The sequence below is a fragment of the Mytilus edulis genome, chromosome 14, assembly GCF_963676685.1.
Source record: "Mytilus edulis chromosome 14, xbMytEdul2.2, whole genome shotgun sequence".
Lineage (NCBI taxonomy): Eukaryota > Metazoa > Mollusca > Bivalvia > Mytilida > Mytilidae > Mytilus > Mytilus edulis.
In genome coordinates, this window is record NC_092357.1 from 484064 (window position 1) to 511177 (window position 27114).

The following is a 27114-nucleotide window of genomic DNA, read 5'->3' on the forward strand; positions in this document are numbered from 1 at the left end:
GCACAATAGTTATAGAGCATGATTTAATATCTTTGGATTTTCCAAAATGACAAAGCCAGGATGACTCCAATCCATTATCAGTTGACCAGACTCAGATATCCATATAAGGAACTTTTCATATTCTAAATCATTATTAGTTTCATCTACAATAGGACTTTACCAAATATTCAAAAAAATTGTCTGACAATATACAAGTGCCTCCTCCAACTATAGGACATTTTGTCATGATGCATCATGACCTTCAAACAGATCTTCTTAAATCTATATAATAAAAGCACATTTTTTCAATTCACACATTGACAGACACCATTTCTGAAGTCTCCAAGTTTTTCATATGTAAGATAGACCACTTATACCATTAAGACACCTCAAATTATCCAGACTGAAAAATATCAGGATTTAAAACTAGAGGCTCTAAAGAGCCTGTGTCGCTCCCCTTGGTCTAGGTGCACTTCATAAACGAATAAAAATTAACCAAATTTATGAAAATTGTTATAAATTGACTATAAAGGGCAATAACTCCTTATGGGGTCAATTGACCATTCGGGTTATGTTGACTAATTTGTAGGTCTTGCTTTACTGTACATTATTGCTGTTTACAGTTTATCTCTATCTATAATAATATTCAAAATAATAACCAAAAGCTGCAAAATTTTCTGAAAATTACCAATTTCGGGGCAGCAACCCAACAATGAGTTGCCTGATTGGTCTGAAAATTTCAGGGAAGATAGACTTTGACCTTTTATACGGACGCCAAGTGATGAGAAAAGCTCACTTGGCCCTTTGGGCCAGGTGAGCTAAAAAGCCAGAATGAACAACATAGGTGAAAAAATTATGAATTTCAAAAATTACGATTTTTCACAAAGCACCACATGTCACTGTAAATTATAATATCACACTTTTAGAGTTATACCTTGTGGTCTTGTATATATAGGTCATACTGAAAACAAGATTTGTTTAGTATGTGAAACCACTCAGTATGTGAAACAAATCTGTATGTGAAACTTTACCAGTAACTTACCTTGTTCATACCTGTGAGTTAACGACTTAACAAACAGGTGTGATGATGAGGCAGCCATCAATAACACACAAAAAGTCTATTAACTCCAGGAACTCAACAACTCATTGCAAAAATCACAATACATCCGTACAATTTAATTTCAATAAAATATCACATAAATACACGCAAATAATTTTCCATTGTCATTTCATTCTCAAACAGCTGAGACTAAAAAATTCCAATTTGACTTGTAATTTGTTCGGGAAACATATTGAGGACAACATGTGTGTCAACAACTAAAACTCCAGAGTTATAAAAATTCACCCTAAGAAATTGATTTTTTTTAACAAGAGCAGAAAATTAGATTAGAATTATGGTAATCAATTTGTTTGTGTTGAAATTTACAATACCAACGAGTTTCATAACTTCACGTAGTAAATGTGACAGAAGATGTTTGATTCCAAGAGATCTGTGACTCACGCTCCGTCAGTGCACATGTTTAATATGAATTTGTACAAAAGGAAACACTATTGATCAGCAAGCAGATAAAATTCATTTACAATTTTCCGTCAATGTTCATATAGTTTTTCAGATCATTATAAAACTGTAAAGAAAATGGTAACAAAATTTTATTATTTTTCACCTGAAAGAATATTTTTGTCCAGGTATACAATCCTTTGATATTATAGTACTTATTTTCTGTTATTAAATTCTGAATATAACATATATTATCATGTTGTATTGTATAATTTCTGTTTCATAGTATTGTGTATATTTCTATTAAGCTAAATAGGGATTGGACCACCCCTCATGACAACTGCTTCATATATATACCTCTGAATCAACTTCTCCAACATGCCCCCTCCACCCTTTTCCTCTACATATACATCTGGACCCACCAGTTCAATCATTACATAGTATCTTTATCCATCTTCTGGATCTCTTTAAAGACCTTATCCTCTCCATTCATTATTTCTCAATGTTTCTAATAGTTCTATGTCGTTTGGTCTCTGGTGGAAAGTACAAATGTAGTCTCATTTGCAATCGTATCACATTTAGTAATTTTCATAAACACGATCTTTATCCTGCTGAAACGAAATGACTTTCCAACAAATGTGGTGAATTGTGAAAAAGTTTTTGGTGTCAGAACATTCAAATAAATGAGATGTCGTTTGTCAAAACGTTCACAAGAGTGGCTAAAAGAAGTGGTCATGTCCACACAAGTGCCCTGTAAGTTGTTAGGATTAAAGTTTTAATGTTTAGTTCTGTTCTGGGTTACAGAGGTTAAATCGTAACGTACCTTTAAGATATCTCTAAATGTAAAAATGATGTTGAAAATCTGGCAAAAACAACAAAGAATCAGTATAAAGTATTTCCTTAACATGCTTAATATGTAAAACTTAAAATCTGTAATCAAAATATAAGGTATTCTTTTGTACTGTTATTTTAATAAATTTAGAAAGTGAATTTTTTTCAGCAGAGAGCATTACATGTAAAAATGAAAACAAATTGATAAGTCTTCAAAGGAAGCCATGTGTTGTCTGTAGTCTCTAAGCAGAAATGGCAAACACATAAATGTAATGCTACATCTTTAGTACTTTTAGCTGTGAGCCAAAATACAACAATACTTTAAGAAGTGTAGCAATGCTGTCAAATGGTCTGTTTTTCTCTAAAGCACTATAAGACATTAAAAGAGTGCTTATTTAACGTAAGGTAACATATAAATGTAGCATAACATAACATAATGTAATGTAAAGTAATGTAATGTAAAGTAATGTAAAGTAATGTAAATTGTAATGTAACATAACGTAACAGTTTCATGTTTTATGCTGAAGTTTACAAAAAACAAATGACCTGACTGAACAATACATAGACCTATTTTTCATCCAGGTTATTAAAAAATATTCAATATTCTTTATTAAGCCCCTTCAATTTCAATTACATCAAACAAGACTTTAAATAATCCAAATAAATATTGACATAAGATAAAGTAAAGTGTTGATTTAGATATGAGGAGGTGAGGTAAAGTGTTGACGTAGATATAATGAAGTGGCCAAGTTGTTAACAATGTCCATTACTGTGACACCATACATATTGTTCCACATTCTATCATAGGATTTGACTGGTTAATTACCATAGACACTCAGTAGTGCAGATCACCTTATAAGTCATCAAAATTCTAACATTAACCTTATTTGTTGAGTTTTATTTTTTACTGGTCAAACTACTAAATGAATGTGTTAAGTCTTACCAAGAGGCTAAAGCATATACACTTTTGTCTACAGATTTAGGAATCTGAAGTCTCAGGTTTAAATGGTTTTCGTCAAATATGAGTTATTTACTCTATCATCATACATACAATTCTATTTGCCTCAGGCCAACTTATCATTCATCTCATCGGAAAGGCAGTTCAATAATCCTTCAGTTTTAATTGATTCTTTACAAAACTTAGCAATCTTTTTAATTATGACCAGAGGCTTTGGCTCCTCCATAAAACACCACCAATAAGTGACCTAATTTCCGCCCAATGCCTTGTCTGTCCAAGGGTATATCAACATTTTAACATACCTGCTCAAAGTACTTATAGTCCTTTATTATTCCTCTATAAATGTTGATTTTACTACCTGGGTAAACTTAAATGGTCATTTTATTGAAGTGCTAACTACAAAAGTATATTAAGGAGGCTCCACCTAGTCTCAAACATTTATATATAAGTTTGTATAGGGTTCTTGGTAAAAATCCATTCTTATTCAACTGCCTAAAACATTACAACTTTCGTTCCAATGAAATACTCTCGTCCCTGCCTATATATGATATATCTTTTCTAATGATTAGGGGAAGTTAGTTTTATTATACAGTAAATTCAGAATTTTTGTGTGCATTTTTTATTATTTATTTTGATTTTGGAAAAATTGAACAAAAAAACCAAGTTTAATAATTGTGATTTCAGGAAACGCTTAACATACAGATTGTATGAGATATAAGAATGTAAGTTCTTTTTATTGCGACACTCACCAAGTTGCATTTTTCGCTGAAGAAAAAGCCCTTGCAATTTATTATGATTTAACAGTATCAAGTTGGTAACAGATTTCTCAAACTAATAAAAGGCCAGTTTTTAATAATTGAAGACGGTATATTTTCCTCCCGGTTATATATCTTTTCTTTTTATGTCATTGGGTTGCTGTCTTAAAAGAATATAACCTACGAGTCCTTTTATTCAAATTCAAAACAATCTTATCCACTTTCTTATATTTGTATCAGAATGTGTATTGATTATAGACAACTTAATCAAAGGTCAGTAAAGGATTCATACACTCTGCCACACAGCGAAGAGATACTGGACACTCTAGGAGGTAACACCCTATATACAGTACTTGACATGAAGAGCCAGAGTTAATCTCATTCATTTAGCATTCTAAACATCTTTACAAAGCGTAAAGCATACAAAGAACTTTATTCCCACAAAACAAGTCTTTATTAGACTAGGACAAATGGCTTGTTGTTAACTGTGAAGCCTGGGGAAATAGGTTTTATAGTGTTTTTTTTTTCTTTTCTTTAAACACTATGTTAATTAGCAAATGACGACATCCATGTTCTTATTGAAATTCCATCAGCAGAAGAAAATTAACATAATCGAGCGTTGACTTTGGGTAAACAACAAACAAAGTACACCAATATTACTATACCATCTGCTACAGCAAACATATGACCCTGGCTTGTCAAGTCAACTAGAGAGGAAATTAACAGTAATTTGTACTTTTTATCAGTGCAGGTTAATACCAGACTTTGTATAATAAACAGTGTAAAATGTCTTGAAAAGCAAAAAAAAAATACAGAGAATCATGGACTTATTTTGACAAAATCGATCTAAAGACGTCTGAAAATTTTTTTTTTTCAAGTCTGTGTCATAAAGCTTTCTTGATGTTCATAAACATAAACAATCCTTTTTGTACCTAACATTATGTACAGGTAAGAGATGCACTAATTGACTTATGAAAAACTTCCAGGTGTGTTTTTAAAAATCATGACAAATTCATACATTAAACAAACAATATTGTCATTTAATACACCTAACTGCATAAACATGCAATGTTATCATAAACTTGCATAGAGATCATCTCTGACTGGAAACTCCTACAACTGATTAATATGATAGGGTCCAGAGGGGCTTATGGCAGGGACCAGATTTCTAAAGGGTCTACAGTTCATCTCTGAGGAAACTCCTACAACTGATGAGTATCATAGGGACTGAGCGGTCTATGGTAGGGAACAAATGTTCACCTGAAGGGTCTACAGATTATCTTTAAGGAAACTTCTACAACTGACTAGTGTCATAAGGACTGAATGGGGTTTGTGACAGGGGTCCAGAATTCTTCTAAAGGATTGAAAATAAAAATGGAAGATATCAAAGGGACATTTAATCTCATTAGTTGAAAAATAAACAGTCAAACAAAAGGCAAAGACTCAATCAGCAACAATTCACAAAACACAACATAGAAAAAAAAGACTGAGCAATAGAAACCCCACCATGAACAGGGGATGATGGCATGTGCTTCTGGAAGGGTAGTATCCATGTCCCCATTTGGCACCCATGATGCATTCTAAAGTTTATCACAAAAAATTAACTGCAATAAGATTTATATCTGACACATGGGGTGGTTGAATATGACGAGGACTATAGTGTTCACACAAGATCATATTTATTTATAATTTAAAAAATAAACTCTATCAGAATGATATTACATAGGAAGTCTGAGGAAAGTCAAGTCCTAAATATCCTGACATTTTGAAATAAAATGTTTAAAGTTCATTGCTTACTATCAAATTCATATCAAAGGTAAATAAGGGAGAAGTGTGGTGAACATGACTAAAACTTGGACACATTAACAATAACATCAAAGGATGGTAACTCAATTTTATGACGGTCTTATCACAATATTTCATATATTTTTCACCTAAAAAATTGATAGAGGTTCAATACAAACAAAAGTTTATCCCATTTTCAAAGTCTCTTATCAATAATAGATAATCTGTATTATTTGTGACATGTAAATTGTCCCTGGATTAACTGTCTCATACAAAAATCAGATCAGATTTACGTTTAAATGTCTATGTCTTACTTTCAAAAAGACTGAGGATCAAAATTTATCACAAATTATCTCAATTAATCAGTTTTTGTAAAACTGAGAGATTCTAAATTCTAGAGAGGTGTAAATGATTAGGAAATGGTGCCCCTGGAAACATTAAAACTTAAAGACAACCTTATGCACCTTAAAACTACACTTTTGCAATTCTTGTAAAAGTTTACACTAGTTCAATTATTTTTGTTTCCTATTTTTGGACCCCTGTATCATTGATATAGATGTAGAATGGGGCCTCGTTGGAAGTCTTCAGAGTAGTTCATCTATAGTAGCATGATCCTGAGATAACCATTTAATAATATGTATATTGCTTTTTTTTTAAAGTAAAAAAGAAATATACCAAAGCTTTTAATATTGACTGTAGAAACCCCTTTATTAATCAAACTCTGACCCGTCTCAGCATAACTATATTGTATGGTTGTATATATATGGTTAAACTCATTCAATATTTTGTTGAACTTTTAATGAATGAATTCTTACTGGTATATTTTAAGTGGTTTTAAACTGTATACAAATTTTAAAGTTTATTTAACTTTGAGGTCTTTTCAAATGAAACGACATCCAAGTTTGAAAGTTAATCAACCGCAAGGAAAACTTTTGAAAAAAAAAAAATCCTTACAATTGTTTAAAATTCAAACAGAAAACATATAAGACAGCATTTCAAAGACTTTCTCCCAAAATTTTTTGTTCTTGTTGAGTCTGTTCTAAAAAGTTCACAATAACACTTTAACTTCTAAAACTTGGGAACATCTTTATTTACCGTTAATTTTAACATCCAAGTTTGTAACATGGGTGAAGTATTGGTATTAACAGTAAACATGCACATTGTATCGATAAGATAAAATTGGACATAAGTATCCCCCTTGGTAAATGACCTACATAGTATCCCCAATGTGAATAATTTATATTAAGCAACAAAATTTATTGATGTGGAGGAGTAATTCATTTGTTTTATGCAACAAGGCGGTTAATGCATTGAAATTTTAAAAAAGCAAGTCAATTCAAAGACTTCATGTTAGGTCTATACCAAAAAACCTTTTGGTTAACTAGCATGAATGGTCAAGTCATGGAACATCTTATAATTGTTTAACTATTTTATTGCAAATATTCAGTTTTATATCATTTAAGCAAACGTTGGATATGTCAAACCATAATGTAATATAATCTTACAGGCTTTTTATATATTGCAACTCAGACTAAAAGTAATTAAAATTTCTTTTTTTTTTTTGAAAAAAGTACATTTAGTCATCTAATCTTAAAGTACTCAGATAGCTTACATTTAAAATAGGGAGTTTTGTAAGAACCTAATCTCTTTAACAATATTTCTTAAACAATTTTTCTACAAAATATACTTACCCAAACGTTTGAATCTAGCCGTCAGTGAAGTCATTTTGTAGGAGAAAAAATAAATCCAATATACAAATAACAAAAACTACACTTGGTTTGAAAACTCTGCTAATAATAAAATGTCACTTGCACTTTAATTGTTAAACACCAGACTTTAAAATTATCCTATCTAAGTCAAAACATATTCCAAACAAACAATCATAGCTTTTGTCAACTGTAAAATATTTCTAAATCAATTTGAAATTTCAATTTTACAAAAAAAACAAAATATGATACTACAATGGACGTCATAACATCTTCACAATCCCATAATATAAAAACTTTGAAAAACCATAAAAATGAATCAGAGAAGACATTTGTGTCTATATATCCTGGATATATATATAATACCTTTACCGATCACGACCTTTAACCCTATGGGTCTTTTTATTGAGAAATTGAATTTAAAGTTTAGGAGATTTAAATGTCCGTATTTATAATGTCTTGTTTGACAGAGCCTAGGGGCAAGTTTTACATTGTGTTTAGCAATTGGGTTTTTATTAGCGTGCGATATATCATTACGATCGGTGTAGTAATTATATGTATGGGCACATGTCTTCATTGTTACGCGGTATTTAAACAATGTTTGGACAACTATTATGTCATAGGTAATTAAACTTGAGTGGGACACTTATGACGGGGACTATAATCAACGTAAAAGTTCAAAAGGAGGCTGTACTTACAACAAACATTTAAATTACGTAACAAACAATAGGATAAACATGTACTATAATTAGATATAACAAAGCAAACTTAAAGTGCCATCAGTATGATCAATATGTACTTAAGATATATGGATATAAGAAGATGTGGTATGAGCAGAGGTGGATTTAGAGGGTTTTTCAGGGGGCCCAGGCCCCCTTTTTATGGGAAAAATTAGGTTGATTATATATATTCGTTTTTAAGGACTAGTTACTAATACATTCATTATTACAAACCTTTAGGGTCAATGATACAAGAGAACACAGAGGTCCTTTGATCAGTATATGTTATGGACCATTTGATATAACATTAATTAAACCTTAATATCAGAAGTCAATGAGTTGGTAAAACAAAGAACAACTTGATAAGACACCATTGCCCAAATATCAGAGTGTTACAAGGTGATAAAATATAGCAGCATTTGATTGGACATAATTATCTCCTGAACCGTGGACTATGAGGTGGATAAAATATAGGACTAGTTGATTAAACATTGTTGTCTCTGTCCATGGATTGATAAAACATATAAGGCTGTTTGATTTAACATTTTTTTCTTTTCAAAAGAGGTCCATGGATTGATTAATCATAGAAGGGTTTGACGAAAAACATTCTGAAACTGGTATAGAGACTTAGTTTGTCAATAAAATTCAAGGACTAATCCATTAGTATATCTTGGTCTCTTAACGCCAGTACTAAACACCTGACAAGGCAATTGAAATACAGTCTAATTAAGAAAACATTATTTTGGCATTAAATGGTCGTAAAACACAAGATGTTTGTCAGTTAATAGTGAGACAATGAGAGTTGACTGAAAGTACATTGACATTAATTTATAATTCTACAAGGTTCAGAGAATGACAATACAATCACCTCACTTTGATGTCTGTTAATCAAAACCACATAAAAAGGTGCACACAGGTGTGTTAATTACATAACACAGGTGTGTTTATCATATGATATAATTGGTTCTTAATTTTGCTGACTTAATTTAACATAAGAAATGAAACTGATTATTACAAGTTATATGAACTGAGAAAGGGGAGACCACCCATATCATATCACAAACTGTTTTTAAATTTTGTACATGATGATGAATCAATTAACTTATAAACTTTTTTTAACAACTTCTTTTAAGATCTTGTGATATTAAACAATTTCAATTACTGCAAAACTTCTTTGTAAGGTATCAATTTTCAGGCTTTTCATAGTTGGCTTTTACCATCAATTTAAGTGTGATCTCCATAAAATTGAGAATGGAAATGGGAGACAACAACCAGATCAAAAGGCAGAAGTTACAGCCAAAAACAGAAACATGAATATGGGCATATAATATATAGAATACAGTGAATATTAGCCAACTTGTAAATTTTCAAATCTTCTGCATGTACTACTAAACAAATTATTTGACCAAAAGCCAAATTTAATTTACAAAGAATCTTAAACAATAAGCACTTGGACTAGAACATAATAAAAAATTGGCTGCATTAACATAAACAGATGAAATGAAAATGCATGTTGAACACATAGAAAACAGATGTTTTACATGCATATTCAAAACATACAGTTAACATAGATGTTTTACATGTCAGGCCTTTTTACACCCGTTAAAGCTGTTTAAAACACATGATAGTTAAAAAGATGCATATTCCAAACACATGTATAGGTGGTTTTTAAAGGTACCAGTCTTGTATTACAACTCCAGTTTCCGGTGCATGTCAAGACATGGAGTGAAACAAAATAGTGCATTTTTTTCTGAACTCAATTTTTTCTGTCGGATTATAGGTTTATGCTAAATTGAAACATATATATATATAGACTTTAAAAAAATCTTGCATCTTTTGGAGGATATCAATCCAGGAAAGTGGAAGGATATCATGTTTACTGGAAGTGGTGCGGCCTAGTAAAAACAGCAAACAGAAAGTAGAAAAAAAAATGTTTTGACTTCAGGATAACGTAACTTTTTATTCTTCGTGGCATGACCCACTTTTTTTTCGATTAAATCACAATTTCACATTAGTACATACATGATATGAACATGAAATTTTTTTTCTATGTAGTATTTTTTATTTTTTTATTTTCAAAGATCAGCTGTTTTGCATGTAAGCCTATGGAGCAGTCAATTACAAGACTGCAACCTAAAATGCAGGTAAAACATATGTTGCACTTTTTGCTATGTCTAACTAGAAATACTAAAGCTTTCAGCAACTAGGTAAAATGGAGATAAGGAAGAGAAGAGAAGCAACGTTGCCTGATTTAAAGGAAATATGACCTATTTTAAATTCAAGGTCATAGTTGTTCCCGTTTTCATATTTTAATTCTGTTGAAAGTCACTTTCTGACTTTTATTCCTATTTAAATTCTGGCAAGTGACATTCTGATTTTTTTCTCATTCAATTTGTCAAGTGACTGTGTGACATTTTTCCAACAAACAATGAATTCCCCCTGCCAATAGAAGGATATGGTTTATTAAAACAGGACAATACGACAACCAAATCTAAGCATGCTAAAACAACTCACCTTCACTTTTATTGAGTGTAGATTTTCTTTGAAAACTTTTATCTTTCCTTTTCCGTCTTTCTGATTCTGACCTTGGTTCTTTACCATCTTCTGATGAGGTCACTTCCTCGAAACTGTCGGTAGCAACCTTTAAACTGTCCCTTTCATTTTCAACACTGGTGGCAGTCTGAACAGACAACTTTTCAGCTTCCTTAGGAAATATTTCAAGATCTACCGATGATGTAAATGACGATGTGGAAGATTTTGATAAATTTGGTTTTGACGTTTTCTTCACTTCCTGTTTGTCTTGAGAATGACCTGAAACCATGGTAACAGTAGTCTGCTCTGGTCCAGCTGTTAATACCTGGAAATCTTGTGCCTTGGTTTCTGTTGCCTTGACTAATGTCATCTGATCAACTAAACTTCCTAACAGGTCCTCTGTTGTCATAGCAACAGATTTTTCTGGTAAAGAACCATCTCTTTCCCTATAGAATCAAAACAAATTATTCAAGGTATGACTTCATAGTTCTTGTTAAAAAAAATGATAGAAAATCTACTTTTAGTGTTAGAAAGTATATATTTTGTAAGTAATATGAAACTTGTGATAATAATTCTGTAATCATGACATCACAGCCATACAAAGATAAACAGAACAACAAACAGATGCTGATTTACATCATAAGATGATAAGGAATAAAAGAAAGAATTCATTATGTAGACTAGTTACTTAATCTGAGAGTCAACAAAATAATAACTGATGATAATTATCTTCAGAACACATGTGCAGTCAATATAACTTTTGTTTTATACATTTAGGACTTCATTAAAATATCTCCCACACCACTTGCTTACATTAATTAGCCAGTTTTCTAGTTTTGAGTTATAAAGTTATAATTATTATTTTAACACATAGAACAATTAGTCATTTCTTTTTTAAACATCTTTTAATTCAAGAACAGAACAATGAGTCTTCTTCATACCTTTTTCAATACTGAGGATGAGAAACTTTAAAAAAATGTTCTGTATTTACCTTTTTAAAATTTTAGTTAAAAAAAGAATAAATAGAATACTTGTAATATTCTATTGTGCATTTTATTCAATAGTGCCAATTTGACAACCTTTAATCTTAAGAAAACAAAATACACAATTTGTCCATCATTTAACAAAATAGTAAAGTCTGCAGCAAGTTGAACGTAGACTGTGGAATATAATTTATTTTGGTAGATTGAGGAAAAATATTTTTTCAGTGATACTTTTATTCCTGCTTTTTTAAAAATTTGCATGCAAATTGGAGTTGAAAGCAAGTTTGTATTACATCAAAGATTTGAATCTTAAAAGTCTTTTTAATATTTACCCAAATAAATAAAATACACATGTATCACCACTTTTTCCAGTGATGTTTTTTTTTTCTTTACAAGACAAACAGAGTTACTTCCCCTATACCAGTACAGAAGACTGTCAATGTTGTACGACCTGTGAGGTCAGAACTATTAGGAAACTAGCCAAGATATAATAAACATTCTAGTAGGTCTACACTTTTCTGAGATAAACATAAAAAAGTTTGCACTCTAACATTTGTACTTCATAATGGAAAAAACTCATAAAATTAACAATTTACTGCATCATACTTGTGCTGGCGAATGTCACTAATGAAATGATGTTCATAAATCTTCATGATCATAAACTAATTAATTTGTTTCCAATATACATCAATACAGGGATAATCAGCAAAATCATTTTTTCCAATTTCCTTTTCAGTAAATCCAATTCTAATTTCTATCAAATTTATGAATTTCACATTTTATTTCTTTTAATTGTTTTGTAAATAAATTAGGCTGTTCATTTTCTCGTTTGAACTATTCTATTATCATTTCAGGGCCTTTGATAGCTTGCCATGTATGCTGAACAGGTTTTGTTCATTATTGAAGGCCATACAGTCATCTACAGTTGCTAACCTCTAATAAATATGGTCTCTGGTAAAAATTTGTTACACTGGCAATGACACAAAAACTTATTTTTAATTTGGTGCAAAAAATAAAGCATGTTAAGAAAATTTTACCGTTTCTCTTCTTAACTAGATTATGAAATAAGTTAATGGCAAAAGAGAAGGGTGGAATTGAATGAATATATGCAGAAAAGAATATGTGTTTTTTTTGTAAGTTTGTATGTTTTTTGGGGTTAATTTTAATGCATTGTACAATAAACATTAAGGATGTATTAAGGTGAGGTTTTGGAATTTGTGTCAGATTTTCAGACTCCTAGGTGTTTTTCCATACGATAAAAGGTACATTATCTGCCCCATAACTCCTATTTATCATCCTTAACTCAACATACCTGTGGTGTTTATCTGCATCAGACTTGCTCCTCTGAAGAACTTTTTTACGTAGCGACCTCTTTGATTTGTGATGGTCAGCCTGTAAAGCTTGAGCAACAGGACTCGACTGGTGCTGTTGTATCTTGTCCTTATTACAGATTTCAACATCGGACAGATATTCCACGTTCTCCATCAGAATATCATCTAAGTCTGGTGCATCGGCTAAAACACCAACAGTTTTAAACCTCGGTGAATACCCAGGACTTCGTGGACTCTGTAGAGGACTATCACTGTCAGTTAATGATTTGCTTCTTGATACTTGATTGGCAGGTTTTAGACTAGATTTTGTATCTGCTTTGGCTGTTTGTTTAACCGAAGGGACAGAAACAGGAGACACATTAGAACTTGTTGCTGTGGTGATTACAGAGGTACTTGGTGACGAGACAGTTTGTTGAACACTAGAGATCATAGTAACAGCTATACTTTTAACACTAGCAGACGGCACAGTCACACTTTGTGATTTTGAATCTATGAATGAATCAACAGGCGATAAAGATGAAGGTATAGGTACAGAATCTACAACAGATTTTGCAGAAGATAAAACCACTGATGGTTCCTTTGATGTAACCATGGTATCACAAGCTGAAGTTTTCATTGTTGTACGTGGAACATTTACTGAAGTCTGAGGAACTGATGCTTTGTCTGAAATTTTTATAGAAGAAACTGACGAAACTACAGTTGTTGACAATGAACTTTCAGGTTTTGTACTTTTACTTGAAATTTTGGATGTCGTTATAGAAACTGATGATTTCAATGACTCTGTTATTATAGGAACAGATACTGCTGCGGTACTTGACACTTTGAAAGATGATTGTGTTTTATCCACAACTGTTGATGTTGGAGTTTTTACACTGTCCTGTTTAATACTAGCTTCTGCTGGTTTGGAGTTAATTTTAACTTCCATGTTGACAGCACTAGTATCTTTACTTTCTATCTTTGCTCCAATTGAGCCAGAAGTGGTCAGTTTTGTTTTGCTAGTGACTATGTCAATGTTTTTTACTTCTGTTTTCTGAGCTGTTGTTGCACTGGTGGTTTTTGGAAGACTTGTCGCTTGAGTTATAGAAACATTAGATGTGAGAGTAGCTTTTGGAAGATCTGTTGATGAAATACTATTTTTTTGAGGACTGTCAGTTGAAGAAACTGTCTTTAGAGCACTTGTAGTTTTTGGAAGATTTGTCTCCCCTATGTGAGCGCTTGTATTAACAGTTTTGGCAACACTAGACACAGTAGATGGTGAAGCACTTGTTGTAACTGATTTTATATCACTATCTGAAACTGATGTTTTTGGAGCCTTATGAGTTGTAAGAGTGTTGTGTACATTAGACACGACAGCTGTTTTTGAAACATTTACAGCTTTATTCCTACTATTTACAGTGGACACATCTGTTGGTGATTTTGAATCACTTGTTGCTGTAGGTTTCTGTACATTAGTTGACACAACAGGTTTTGGGGCACCTGTTACTTTTGGCACTGTTGATGTAGTAGTTGTAATACCCACATTAGTGACACTTGTTGCTTTTGCTGTGTTACTTGTTTTCATTGCATTCTTTTGCAAACTATTGGTGCTAAGTGTTCTTGGTGCACTGGTTGTGCTAACTGTTTTTGAAGCACTAGTCACGCTAACTGTTTTTGAAGCACTGGTTGTGCTAATAGATTTTGAAGCACTGGTTGTGCTAATAGTTTTTGAAGCACTGGTTGTGCTTATTGTTTTTGGAGAAGTGTTTGTGCTACTTATTTTAGGAGCACTTGTGACTTGTGTCACATTAGTTTTACTATTTGCTTTTGAAATACTATTTATGCTACTTATTTTTGTGGTACTCATTGTACCAGGAGCAGTGATTGTGGTACTTGTTTTAGGAGCACTGATTGTGGTACTTGATTTCAGAGCACTGATTGTGGTACTTGATTTTGGAGCACTAGTTGTACTAACATTTTGTGAAGCACTTGTAACTTGAGCACTTGCTGTTGTTGTTGGTACAAAGGCTACTGGCGAAGACTTTTGATAACGTTTACGGACATGTTTCGGTGATGGAATTTTAGTTTCACTTTGTTTTGTATTTTTTACAGCAGATGTACTAAGTGATTTCTGTTTCTTGTCAGACTTCAAATTATCAACGTCCTTTTTACCTTTTTTATCCTCCTCCTTTTTCCCTTTTTTATCCTCCTCCTTTTTCCCTTTTTTATCCTCCTCTTTTTGATTTAACTTAAAAGACACGAAATCTCCCTTTCTTTCTAAAACACTTGATTCGTCAAGTTGTATATTTTTCACATCATCTTCAGAATACACCTGTCGGTTACGTCGGCCATGTTGTTTTTCTTCTGATTTAATTTCAGATTTATCCTTTGACTCATTAAACATTTTTTGAATATCTTTCTTGGATACTATGTCATGTGATGACAGCTCAATACTGGATTTAGGACGAGTAGGTGAGTCCCCTAATGCTTGAGGAATGGAAGGCAACTGTCGCCTCTTTTTCTCTGGTTTATCTAATGCACTATCATCCTCTGTTTTTATTGATTTATGATCACTTCCTGAGGACTGATCAGTTTCGTCTCCAAACAAAAATTTCTTTCTCATTTTTTCCATTGAAAACATATATTTTCCCTTTTTTTCCTGATCCTCACTTTGCGCCTGAACTTCAGAGGTCACATCTTTTTTTTTTACCTCTGACTTTCCATCTTTCCTTTTGTGATCATCAGTACTCTTTTTTACCTCCCTTTTCATCATTGATGAAAGAGCTTCTCTAGTCCTGGCATTGATTTGTTCTATTGTTTCATCTTCATCACTATCACCAATAGAAAGTTTGTGATCTCTTTTAGACAATTTTTCATAATATTTTTCACGTGGTGATTTCACTTCCTCTTTTGGTGTGCTACTTTCTGACCTTTCCGTTTCCGTTCCTGTTTTTGTTCTTGGACTGTCAGTTTTCTCATGTAAACTTTTAGACCTGGTGACAGGGGTGACAGACTTGAGAGGAGAATCTAACTTAACGCTGTGAGAACGTGTCACTGATCCTTTCTCATCATCGTATGAACGAGCTGACATAAACAAAGACGGGACAACATCAGACTTCCCCTTATCTTTGTCTACAATCCTGTTTGCTATATAAGCCAGCTGTTTTCTCCTTTCTTCCTTATACTTAGCAATCCTTTCAACTCGTGACAATTTCGAAAGTTCTGCAAAAGAGATTGGAGTTGAAGGTTTCTCATTGTCTGCTACACTTATACTTGATGCTGTTGAGATATCGTCCGACTCAGAATCATCATCCCGAGATAAAATAGAAGCTATATCTGTTGTTTGAGCCTTCTTATACATTCCTTGTAACCTTTTTCTTTGTGCAGATATTGTTGAACCTACTGATTTCTCTTCTGTTGAACTGGCACATTTATCTCCCTTTGAACTCACAGATTTATCTCCCTTTAAACCTACAAATTTCTCTCCCTTTGAACCTATACATTTCTCTTCGATTTTGTCATTTGATTTTAATTGAGTGGAGTCAAATGACCTATTTAATGAGGTTGATGATTTAGTGTTCCCTGATGTGATCTTATGGCTGTCAGGAGTAGTGGTAGACAGACCAAATACTGCTGATTTTGGTCTCTCCTCTATTGCTTGGGAAAATTTCTTGACCAAATCACTGTCCGTAACTGATTTTGGTCGCCCTCTTACAGTATCACTGTTTGTAACTGATATCTCCTGATTTTCTACCGTTTCATATTTTGGCCTCCCACCAACAGTGTCTGATTTTGGCCGTCTTTCTACAGTTTCAGATTTTGTTCTCCCTATTACTGTTTTTGATTTAAAAGAATGATCCACTGTCTCTGCAGTATGTACAGATATTTTTTCTTTAGTTGACACATGGACAAATTTTGAATCTTGTTTATCTTTTGTTTCTTTTTTAGCATCATCCAAAGGTTTTGAGAAGGTTCTTGTTTTCGACACATTTTTTTCCGTACTATCTTTCTTGATATAAGATTGACCATCCTGTTTCCCAAACAATAAAGATTGAATTCTATCTTCCCTTGTCCCAGTTTCATTTACATCACGTCGTGATCGTAACTTTTCATGAAATGCCTGAGGTGTTTCTATCTCTTCTTTCTTCAGATTACTTTTAACTTTCGGAATATCTCTGACTGAATCAATAAAACCAGAGTCATCACTCATTTGTACAGATTCTTTTAATTGTTGTACATTTGATCTTGGTTGTCCAGATGCTTGTTTATCAGTATATCCTTTCTGAACATCTGAAGTTTCTTTATGAGAAACAAACTCTGTTCCAAAAATGAGAGACGAAGGTCGTGAAGAATCACTAAAATCTGATGAGACTGGACGAGACCCTAAATCAACAGAAGACGTTTCACTTCCATCATCCTTACTCGAGTCTTTTGACAAGTCCCTCCTTCTACACACTTCGTTGTACTTCGATCTTAAAGCTGGGCTGTCTCTCTGACGTAAGATATTTTTAACTGCATCTGCCTTTGAACGTAAGTCACTGATATGTGTGAATACATCTGCCCCATGATGTTCTGCCTGAGGTTTTGGGTTTTTAGACTGATCAGTAGTACTGTATCCCAGTTCAGTTGTTTCCTGGCTTTGACTACTGTATTGAGCTCTACTTCTTGAATCATATTCATGCCGTGTAGGACGAGGGACTTTTATTTCACTATCCAATTTATTTTCCTGTTTAATTGTTTCTAATTTTTCGTGACTTTCTTTCGCAGCATTTTGTTCCCAATCTTGTTTACGTCTTCTCCATTCTGCCAGTGCACTACTGGGTTGAATTTCAGAAGATAAAGTATCACCAAGTTTATGTTCTTTTTCAGTTTTGGTTGCCTCACTAAGAAGTGAATCACTCTTTAAACGTTCCTTAAATTTTGATTGGATAATTCTATTTTTATCTGAATGAGTTAAATCTTCTAGAGCTTGTCTTTGACGCCATTTTGGAATGTTTTCTGAATGTTCATCGAAGGTTTTACTAACAGGAGACAGAAGTGACCTTGGAGTAGATTCCTGAGACAAAACAGATGAAGGTCGTTCAAGTTCATCGTCCTCACTTTTATGTGAAACACTATCAGTATCATGCTTACGAATCCTTTGACGAATTATTGCTAACTTTTCACTAGGTGTCAGTTCTGATTTTTGACCTTCTGAAGAATCGCTCCCATGTCTTTCTTTGTCCTTTTTATGTCTCTCCCGGTATCGACTATAATAACTAGAAGATGAAGGCTCCTCTAAATCACTCGACACATGTTCCTCACGGTGGTCAGAATTTCCATTTTTAATCTGATATGGACGGTGGATTTCCTGATTGTCATTGGAACGGTCACTATATTTCCTGTATTTTTCATTGTATGCATCCCTCCAACTTGGACGTGTAGTTTCACTTGGTTCCGTAACAAAATCCTCTAATTTAGAAGACGTATATAACCTATGATGGTCGTAAGGTAATTCTGGTTTATATGTTGTTGTTTCTTTGTACCTGCAAATAAAAATAGAATTCAAATCATCATACTGACTTCACTGCTATCAAAGTTGACTATTAATAAAAACTTTTAATTGTACATGAATGGCTAAAAAAATATAAATGCTTGGTAAGGCTTCACAGTCTACCTGTTTCTTAGCCTTACACAAATAAATAGTGTATTTAGAGACAATGAATCAAGGCTCCATTTTGAAGGCTGCCCTTTGACTTATAATTGTATACTTTTTTTCATCATGACTAAAATGGAGAGTTGTCCCCTGGCACTCAAACCACATCTTATTTATATAGCTATTCTAGTTATTGAATGTATATATCAGGAGTTAGTCTCACTGGCACTCAAACCACATCTTATTTATATAGCTATTCTAGTTATTGGATGTATATATCAGGCCTTTGGTTATCTCTGTTGTGTCATTTCACATCTTGTCATCCTAGGCCATTTCATAACTCATTAAAAAGGTTAAGATTTTGCTCATTGGTGACAGTCCTATAGTACCTTGTTGCTGGATAGCATTGGCAATCTCCTTATTTTACAAAAACAAATTGTCAGAGTTATCTCCCCTTATAAGCAAAAGTTAAATTGTATTTTAAACAGGTTGAATTGCATGGGCACATATTGATACTCTATGTTCTGTGTTTTTTATGTATTTTGTGGCTAAATTAAAATAACAATTACATAACATTTTGTTTAGAAGAACTAACATGACTCAATGCAATATTTCAGAATAAATATTAGATAGTGTTAGTTATTTAAAATCTGTACAGCATTATATTTCTAACAATGAAAACTGCCTTTCTTTATTTAAACCTTTTTAGTTAGATAAGTTGAACACCCTTTGTAAACATGCACCCAAAAATCACAGAAAAACCTTGAAACCCTGTGTAAATATGCACCAAAAAACTTCAATGTTAAAAGATAAAATTCCTGAAGATCAATGTAAAAATATTCCAATTTAACATGTGTTGTCTGTTATTCGTCTCATTTATTAAAATGTTATCTCTTCATAATTTTTTATTAAAGAAGTGTTACAAAGTTAGATGAGTCACCATTATTTGGTACAATTAGTTGTATCCAAAAACATGTAAAGAATACTTTCAGGGGGGTCAGTAACTGGCCTGTTACAAGACTAAATTTTTGTTCTTATCCAATTAACCTTCATTTTCCACACTTCATTTAGATCTCTGTGACCCATTTACAGGACCTATATTTTTCGAATATTTGTTAACTTGTTCTCATGAAAATGCACAAAATATTTGCCACTGGACATTAAGAAAACAATTATCAATAATCAATCTAGTATTACAGCTTTTACATTAATGCTAGCAAGACAAATCTTTGTTTGGCTTGCTTGCTTTGTTTGTATCAGTGATTGCTCAAGCATGGTAATTAAGATAGGCGGGGCTTCGGCTTGTATACATCATACTTAGATTTTATTGGACGTTATGTCTGAGGTTAAGGACACTTAATTTTAAAACATCACATGACAAATACACTTTTTTCTTGTATGAGGCTGAGAAACTGGCCTTCAACATTAATTGACTTAATATTGTTTTTATAACATATCATTATCAATCTATTAGTTCAGTCAGTTATTTCCATGTCTGTCCTTCGATTATGCAACTCCAGAAAATATTCTATAAAATGGGAAACAATAATATTGAAAAGAGAAAATCGAGTACACCTTTTTTATGTTAGGGTGTGTTTGAGATGAATATTTTGTCTTGAAAATGTACAAAACAATTGTATTGAAAAGAGAAAATCGAGTGCACCTTTTTTTATGTTAGGGTGTGTTTGAGATGAATATTTTGTCTTGAAAATGTACAAAACAAGAGTATTTGATACATCATCTCGCTTCAGACTCTATCATGTTATATAGCAAAGCTACAGGTTGACTTTATAACATAAAAAAAAAAAATCACAGTACTAAAAGATGAAATATAGGGGTCAAGTGAAATACCTATCCAATGGATCACAAAATCAGAGTAGGTGCGTTCGAATAGCTATTTTACTAAAAGTGCTTGACGACAGTCTTTAAGTTGGATCTCTGAAAAAAAATTGTCTTCCGTTTCTACGATTGTGAAAATGAACAGATAATTTCGACGACGTAGAATCCTGTCTGTATTGGATATTTACAGGTAAGGAAACATGTGAGAATATGTGTCATGTGATGTTTTAAAATTTAGTGTCCTTAACCTCCAACGTAACATCCAATACAATTTAAGTATGATGTATACAAGCTGAAGCCCCGCCTATCTTAATTACCATGCTTGAGCAAACATTGATACAAACAAAGCAAGCAAGCCAAACAAAGATTTGTCTTGCTAGCATTAATGTAAAAGCTGTAACAGTAATCTGTTTTGACATTTCCTATTTGCCAAAAATGGCAACAAAAACAACCATGCCCATAAGAACAGCTAATTTCAATAATCTGACCCTATAAAGGGTCATATTGATTACCCTTGATAAAGTTCATCAATAATTACCCAGGTATGTGACCCTCCACAGGAACTGCACAACAAATAAATTATTTTAAAAACAATTAACTTATAAAATTGAGAATGCAAATGCAGAATATGTCAAAGAGAAAATAACCTGACCAACAATGGGTCTTCAACACATAAGAAAATAATGCACCAGAGGCGGGCGATTCAGCTTGCTCTTAAATAAAAAAAAAGAAATAGTTCAGTGAAACGGACATCATGCAAACTCCTAAACATATAAATAAACTCAAAGTAAAAAAACATAGACTGAGAGGCTTCTGACTTTGGACAGGCGCAATAGCACATTTTCAATTTCTTGGAAAAGTTATTTCCCTCAAAAAACAATTATCCTAATATGCACCCTACATGTAAGCCCCTCATGATTTATAAATATCCTTAATATATAAGCTAACATCTGGCTAAAACACAATGACATGCTTGTGTGGTCAAAATATATCATATCTTATGTCTACTGGTATCTATTAAATCTGACAAGCACAGGGTACCAGATAAACGATCCAGTATTGTCCTAAATACCTGTGTTCATATTAATTAATCATTGTGTTATAATTATGTTAATTAATATGGCGAGGGCATGGTGGAACATAGGTATAAACTCTGACAGCTGTGGTATACAATGTGTAACATTTATAATCGGTCTTAAGGGTCATTTATAATCAGTTTATCAAATGCTTTTAATACACTCAATCATGGTTTAATTATTATATTATTAACCTATATAAAATTAAAAGAGATGAGACAACTATATCCACCGGAGGCCAAAAAGTGTGAACAAAGACAGCTATAGGGCACACAGCACAGCCTTCAACAATGAGTAAAACATATACTGTATAGCAAGCTCTAAAAGCACAAGCATGACAAATTATGTGAATCTTTCATTCTTTGCTATTGATTTTCTTTTGTTAACTTTTTTTCAAGCATCAATGTAGCAATGTCAGATGGCAGTTCTAGAATTTTTAAAAAGGTGCTCTATGCCCGATAACTAGACAACCCTGCCTTCTCTGCCTAAATCTGCCTTTGATATTTTGTTTTGGATGAAGAGTTGTTTCATTGGAACTCATACCACATCATCTTATTTCTTTGGAGTTGATAATTGGCTAAAACTCATAAATACTGCTGTCTAATTACACACTAGTAATATCATTTGTTTCTCTATTAGTATCATAAATAACTGAGGTGACATAATTTGGAGTTATTTTAAAACTTTTTCATAACTTCAGACTGAGTGGTTTCAGATGATATCTTATAAATTGTTTACGATTTACTAGACTGATAACCAACATTATGTAACATGTATAATCACTATATTGAATCAGAAAGAAAATAAAGTTTGCACCTAGAAAATGTAAGTTTCAAGACCTTGTTGGAAATAAACCAGACATACAACAAAATAACAAGTTCCTTCTATCAGTCTGTATTAGGCTAAAGTACATCAATAGAAGCCAATTATAAACATTCTAAATTGCCACTAAGTTTTAAATTGTTCAAAAGTTAAGATGAAATCAAATACATTTGTTTACAAACAATTATCAAGCATTGGTTAAAAAAAAATAATTGCAGGGGAAAAAAATAGCAGACATGGTTTAGATAGTAAAGTGTTGATTAAATTGTTGTTTACTGATGATAAACTGTTGATTTATCGATTGATTGCTGGTGTTTTTATGCCACTTTAAAGCTACACTTTTGGGCAGTCAGTTTTTATGGGTGGAGGAAGCCTTATAAGTGCCTGGAGAAAACATCTGACCTAGCTATGATAGGAAAATTGACAATCCTTAAAATCAATTAAGATTGGAGTCGACTGCCCACACCAGCGAGGTTCAAACTCACAACCTCAGTGTTGACTGGCTAGTGGTTACAGTAGTAGAACTACATAGACAACTTGGCCACTGAGGCCCTGTTCAGTTGATTAATTTTTTATTTATTTACAGCATTTATGAAAGTTCATATTGATTTTTGATGACTGAAAGAAATGATTCATGGAATTCAGTGAAAAATAAACCTGGAGTGTACTTTAACCCTTTACTCCATGGAGATTTTTTTTTTAAATACTTGATTCGCATGGGATTTTTTCAATAAAAAAAAAAATTATCAGGTTTAAAGTATTAATGCATTACAAAAACGAATATTTCAATGAAATTCAAGTCAGATATTCTCATGAATTTTCTTTTCATATTAGATACAATTTTTTTAAAGTTTGATGCAGACATTTTGTAGTCAAAGCGTTTCAACTGAGGTACTACACAGGCGTCAAAAGGCGTCATTATGGAGTAAAGGGTTAACAGTAATACATTTAATATGTTTTACTGTTAATTAACAGGGGTTCATATAAATGTGAGTCCAAGGTCTAGGACCTGTCTTTTCTAGGAGGACTTTTCATTTTAAATTACAAAAGTCAAGGACCTACAATAATTCAAACTGATGTTTTTTGTTGTTTTTTTTCTCTCAAACTGATGTTTATACAAGACCCGTGATTTATCCTTAGAGGACCTTTGGCCTCTATTTTCAAATGATCCTGGACCTTTTGTTATTTAAAGAAAATTTTAAAGCCTGATTCAGTGAAAATTTATTCTTCAGAGTATTAAAAGAAATACCTTAAATTTTAGAAATTTTGTGTGCATCATTATTGCAAATTTTGAAGAATGGACTAAGATGTGAGATTATTTATTGCCATTTCAGGACAATTTATACTTGCATAGAGTTACATGTATCAGATATCAAAATCATACAGTTACATGTATCAGATATCAAAATCATACAGTTACATGTATCAGATATCAAAATCATACAGTTACATGTATCAGATATCAAAATCATACAGTTACATGTATCAGATATCAAAATCATACAGTTACATGTATCAGATATCAAAAGATGTGGTATGATTGCCAATGAGATAGCTCTCCACAAAAGACCAAGTGACACAAAAATTAACAAATATAGGTTACCATATGGCCTTCAACAATGAGCAAAGCCCATACCATAGAGTCAGCTATAAAAGGTCCCGAAATGACAAATGTAAAACAATTCCAACGATAAAACTAACAGCCTAATCTATGTACAAAAAATGAACGAAAAACTAATATGTAACACATCCACTGAATTACAGGCTCCTGACTTGGGACAGGCAGCCAATGCATGTCTATACATACTGTTCAGTCCCATTATTGCATCAATAAAAATCTTGCAATAATTTCTGAAATTACAGTTATATGTTTGACTGACAATTAGCAGTAAACAATTTAACCTGAAAGTAACAAGAATCAAGGTTCAAAAATAAGTTATGATTACTTTAACAGGAAACTGTTTTTATTCATTCAGGCACTTAACCATGCTTAATTGAGTGAATTTTAGATAGATAGATAGAAAGAAAGAGAAGAATTTATTAATGTAACATCTTTATTGATCCTGTTAAAAGAGAAAGTAACCCTATAAAAATAATATTAGGGAGATAGTTAGGTTATAAAAGACAATAAATGTTCAATGAGGACTACATGGAGGTTTTCATCCCAATTAAAAATTCCATCACTTTAGAAATTTGTTTTTGTACTTCTGTACATTTAGAAATTATTGCTTGCATTTGTTATTGTGCTTCTTGACGAATGGCAAATGTGAGATAAATCACTTACAAAAGCAGTATGTGTATTCAGATATCATCTTCATAATCATTGCTGAATTTATAGAAATTCGTTTTTACAAAAGGAATAAATTTGATTATAACATGTTACTGATACATGTAGGTACTTTTTTAGGGATGAATTTTAAGAACTCTAACATGAACTGGTTCCTTCTTAAACCACTAAAGGGATTGTATAAATAGAAGCTATTTTAAGATACAGTTCAAAATCTTTTGATGCAAAATCTTAATGGATTCCATTAAAGAGAAAGTAACACCAAATAAAAAACTTCATTGAAGCCGATCCAGATTTATATTATTTTAAGAATCTATTGATGTAAATTCTTACTGGATTTTGTTAAAGAGAGATTTATCCAATAAAAAAAATAACTTTTTGCAGAGGTTTCCACCTAAGAAATTGTAAAGTTTAGCATCAAAACTAAATGGTTCTGAAGGTTACCTATTAAGATAGGCGTCATCCCTTTAAGAAAATCAATATTTGGGAGTATAATGGGTAAAATCGGAAAGTTATTTATTTTCATCAAGAAAAATCAATGTTTTTGGGAGAAATTTAGATTAAAGATTTCATAAGCAAAACAGTCAGTGTTTTAAGAGAATATGAAAGTTTATTATCATAAAGAAAAGCCTATTCATCAAATTTGTTCATTTCCACATGTTTTGAAGGATTCTAGATGACATTTATATGAGAAAGTTCCTCTCCCTAATTATTGTTCTTTTTCATTCCATCTCTCTATTAATTCTCAATGTTCAGAGTTAATGGCAGAAGTACTTTTGTAAGAAAGCAGTTTAAAGAAAAGTGTTTGAAGAGAGCAATGTTTATAAAGAAATTATATTTTTTTGGCAGAATCTGGGTTAGTGTTAGGTAGATGGTGTAAAACCTTTCTGTTAAAGAGAGAAAGTGATCCCATCCAATATCAAAGTGAATCAGACAAACCAATATAGATAGCACAACAGATATCTAACACTTAATCTCTTTGTCATTCAATTAACCATCAAAACATGGAATAATAATAGAGCAACATTTTCTTTTAACAAGTCATGTGCTATTTCTAGTATCACATGTAAACAACTGTGATGCCATAAGCACTGTGTTCAAATTAACCTGACCCAGATGTTTCGACTGGTAAAGAATGACCAATACTGACCTACTCCCTCTAGATTAATTGGATAGTGGCAAATATTTCATGCAAATTAACAAGATATTATAAATTACAAAAAGGGTTGCCTAGGCTGAAGGACAAGATGTTTAGAATAGTACTCAGAAAAGAAGGATGTACTGATAGGGGATGAATATTTACCTTTTTTTTTTAGGATAACCAGAAGCTTGGTGCCATACATAAAGAAGCAACAGAAATGAGTGTAAAAGCTTACATTAGAGCAGGGATAAAATAATCATATTTTTTCTGTCAAATGTTTAAAACTATGACAATGATAGAACCAAGATGTAAGGTGTATGAAAAAGATCCCAAGCTGTTACCCTAGTAACCAAGTGAAAGTGATAAATAACCTGTTAGATGACACCTACAACCAATGATTAAGAAGAGATATGACAGATCTGACGTAGTTCTACACTTCAAAGTATTACATCATTGGCAGGTTTTCTTCCTCACAAAACATAATAATAATACATCCATCCTATTCAGCATCATCAAACCTCAGAGGAAGTTATATTTAGATATTATGTAATAGAATTGTACGGTATATGACACTGTCTTTGTTGTATAAAAAGAATAAAAAGAGGTGGCATTGTGGGGATATACTTCAATTAGACAGAAACCCAACAACACATTCAAAGTGGATTAATTGTTTAGTCATGCAGTACATGTTCTGACTTTCATGAATTTTTATACTGGTATAAATATGTAGAATTTGTCAAACAAAGAGAGTTAGCATCCATGAAAATCTAATATTTCCTCAATCAATGAAACATTGGGATCAACTAATATAAAAAGTAAAATCACAAAAAAACTGAACTCCAAGGAAAATTCAAAAAGGAAAGTCTCCAATCAAATTGCAAAATCAAAAGTTCAAACACATAAAACGAATGGATAACAACTGTCATATTCCTGACTAGGTACAGGCATTTTCTTATGTAGAAAATGGTGGATTGAACCTGGTTTTAAAGCTAGCTAAACCTCTCACTTGTATGACAGTCAAATCAAATTCCATTATATTGACAACAATGTGTGAACAAAACAAACAAAAACAATAGGCAAAAATGTCACAAATAGGGGTAAATAGTCTAATTCGGTAGGTCACATTCTAAGCCATTCATATTTGTGAAAACCATAAGTAAACTGCTAAATGTCTTTTGGTTACTGTGGATACTGTAATTGTACTTATTTTCGCAGTGTATTTATTTTCATGAAAAATACTGTAATTGTACTTTTTTTCGCG

At 32.3% G+C, this 27114-nt stretch overlaps 1 protein-coding gene across 14 annotated transcripts in view; it reads right to left on the reverse strand.

Annotated features, from left to right (window-relative positions):
* The window catches only part of LOC139503095 (platelet binding protein GspB-like), a 130610-nt gene that overhangs the window by 63511 nt on the left and 39985 nt on the right, over positions 1–27114 (reverse strand). For all 14 annotated transcript variants that reach the window (XM_071292781.1, XM_071292779.1, XM_071292774.1 and 11 more), the window contains exons 4-5: positions 13059–18578; positions 10746–11209 (exon numbers count right to left, since the gene is read on the reverse strand). In XM_071292781.1, coding sequence (XP_071148882.1) covers positions 10746–11209; positions 13059–18578 — 5984 coding nt within the window. The remainder of the gene's footprint in view (positions 1–10745; positions 11210–13058; positions 18579–27114) is intronic.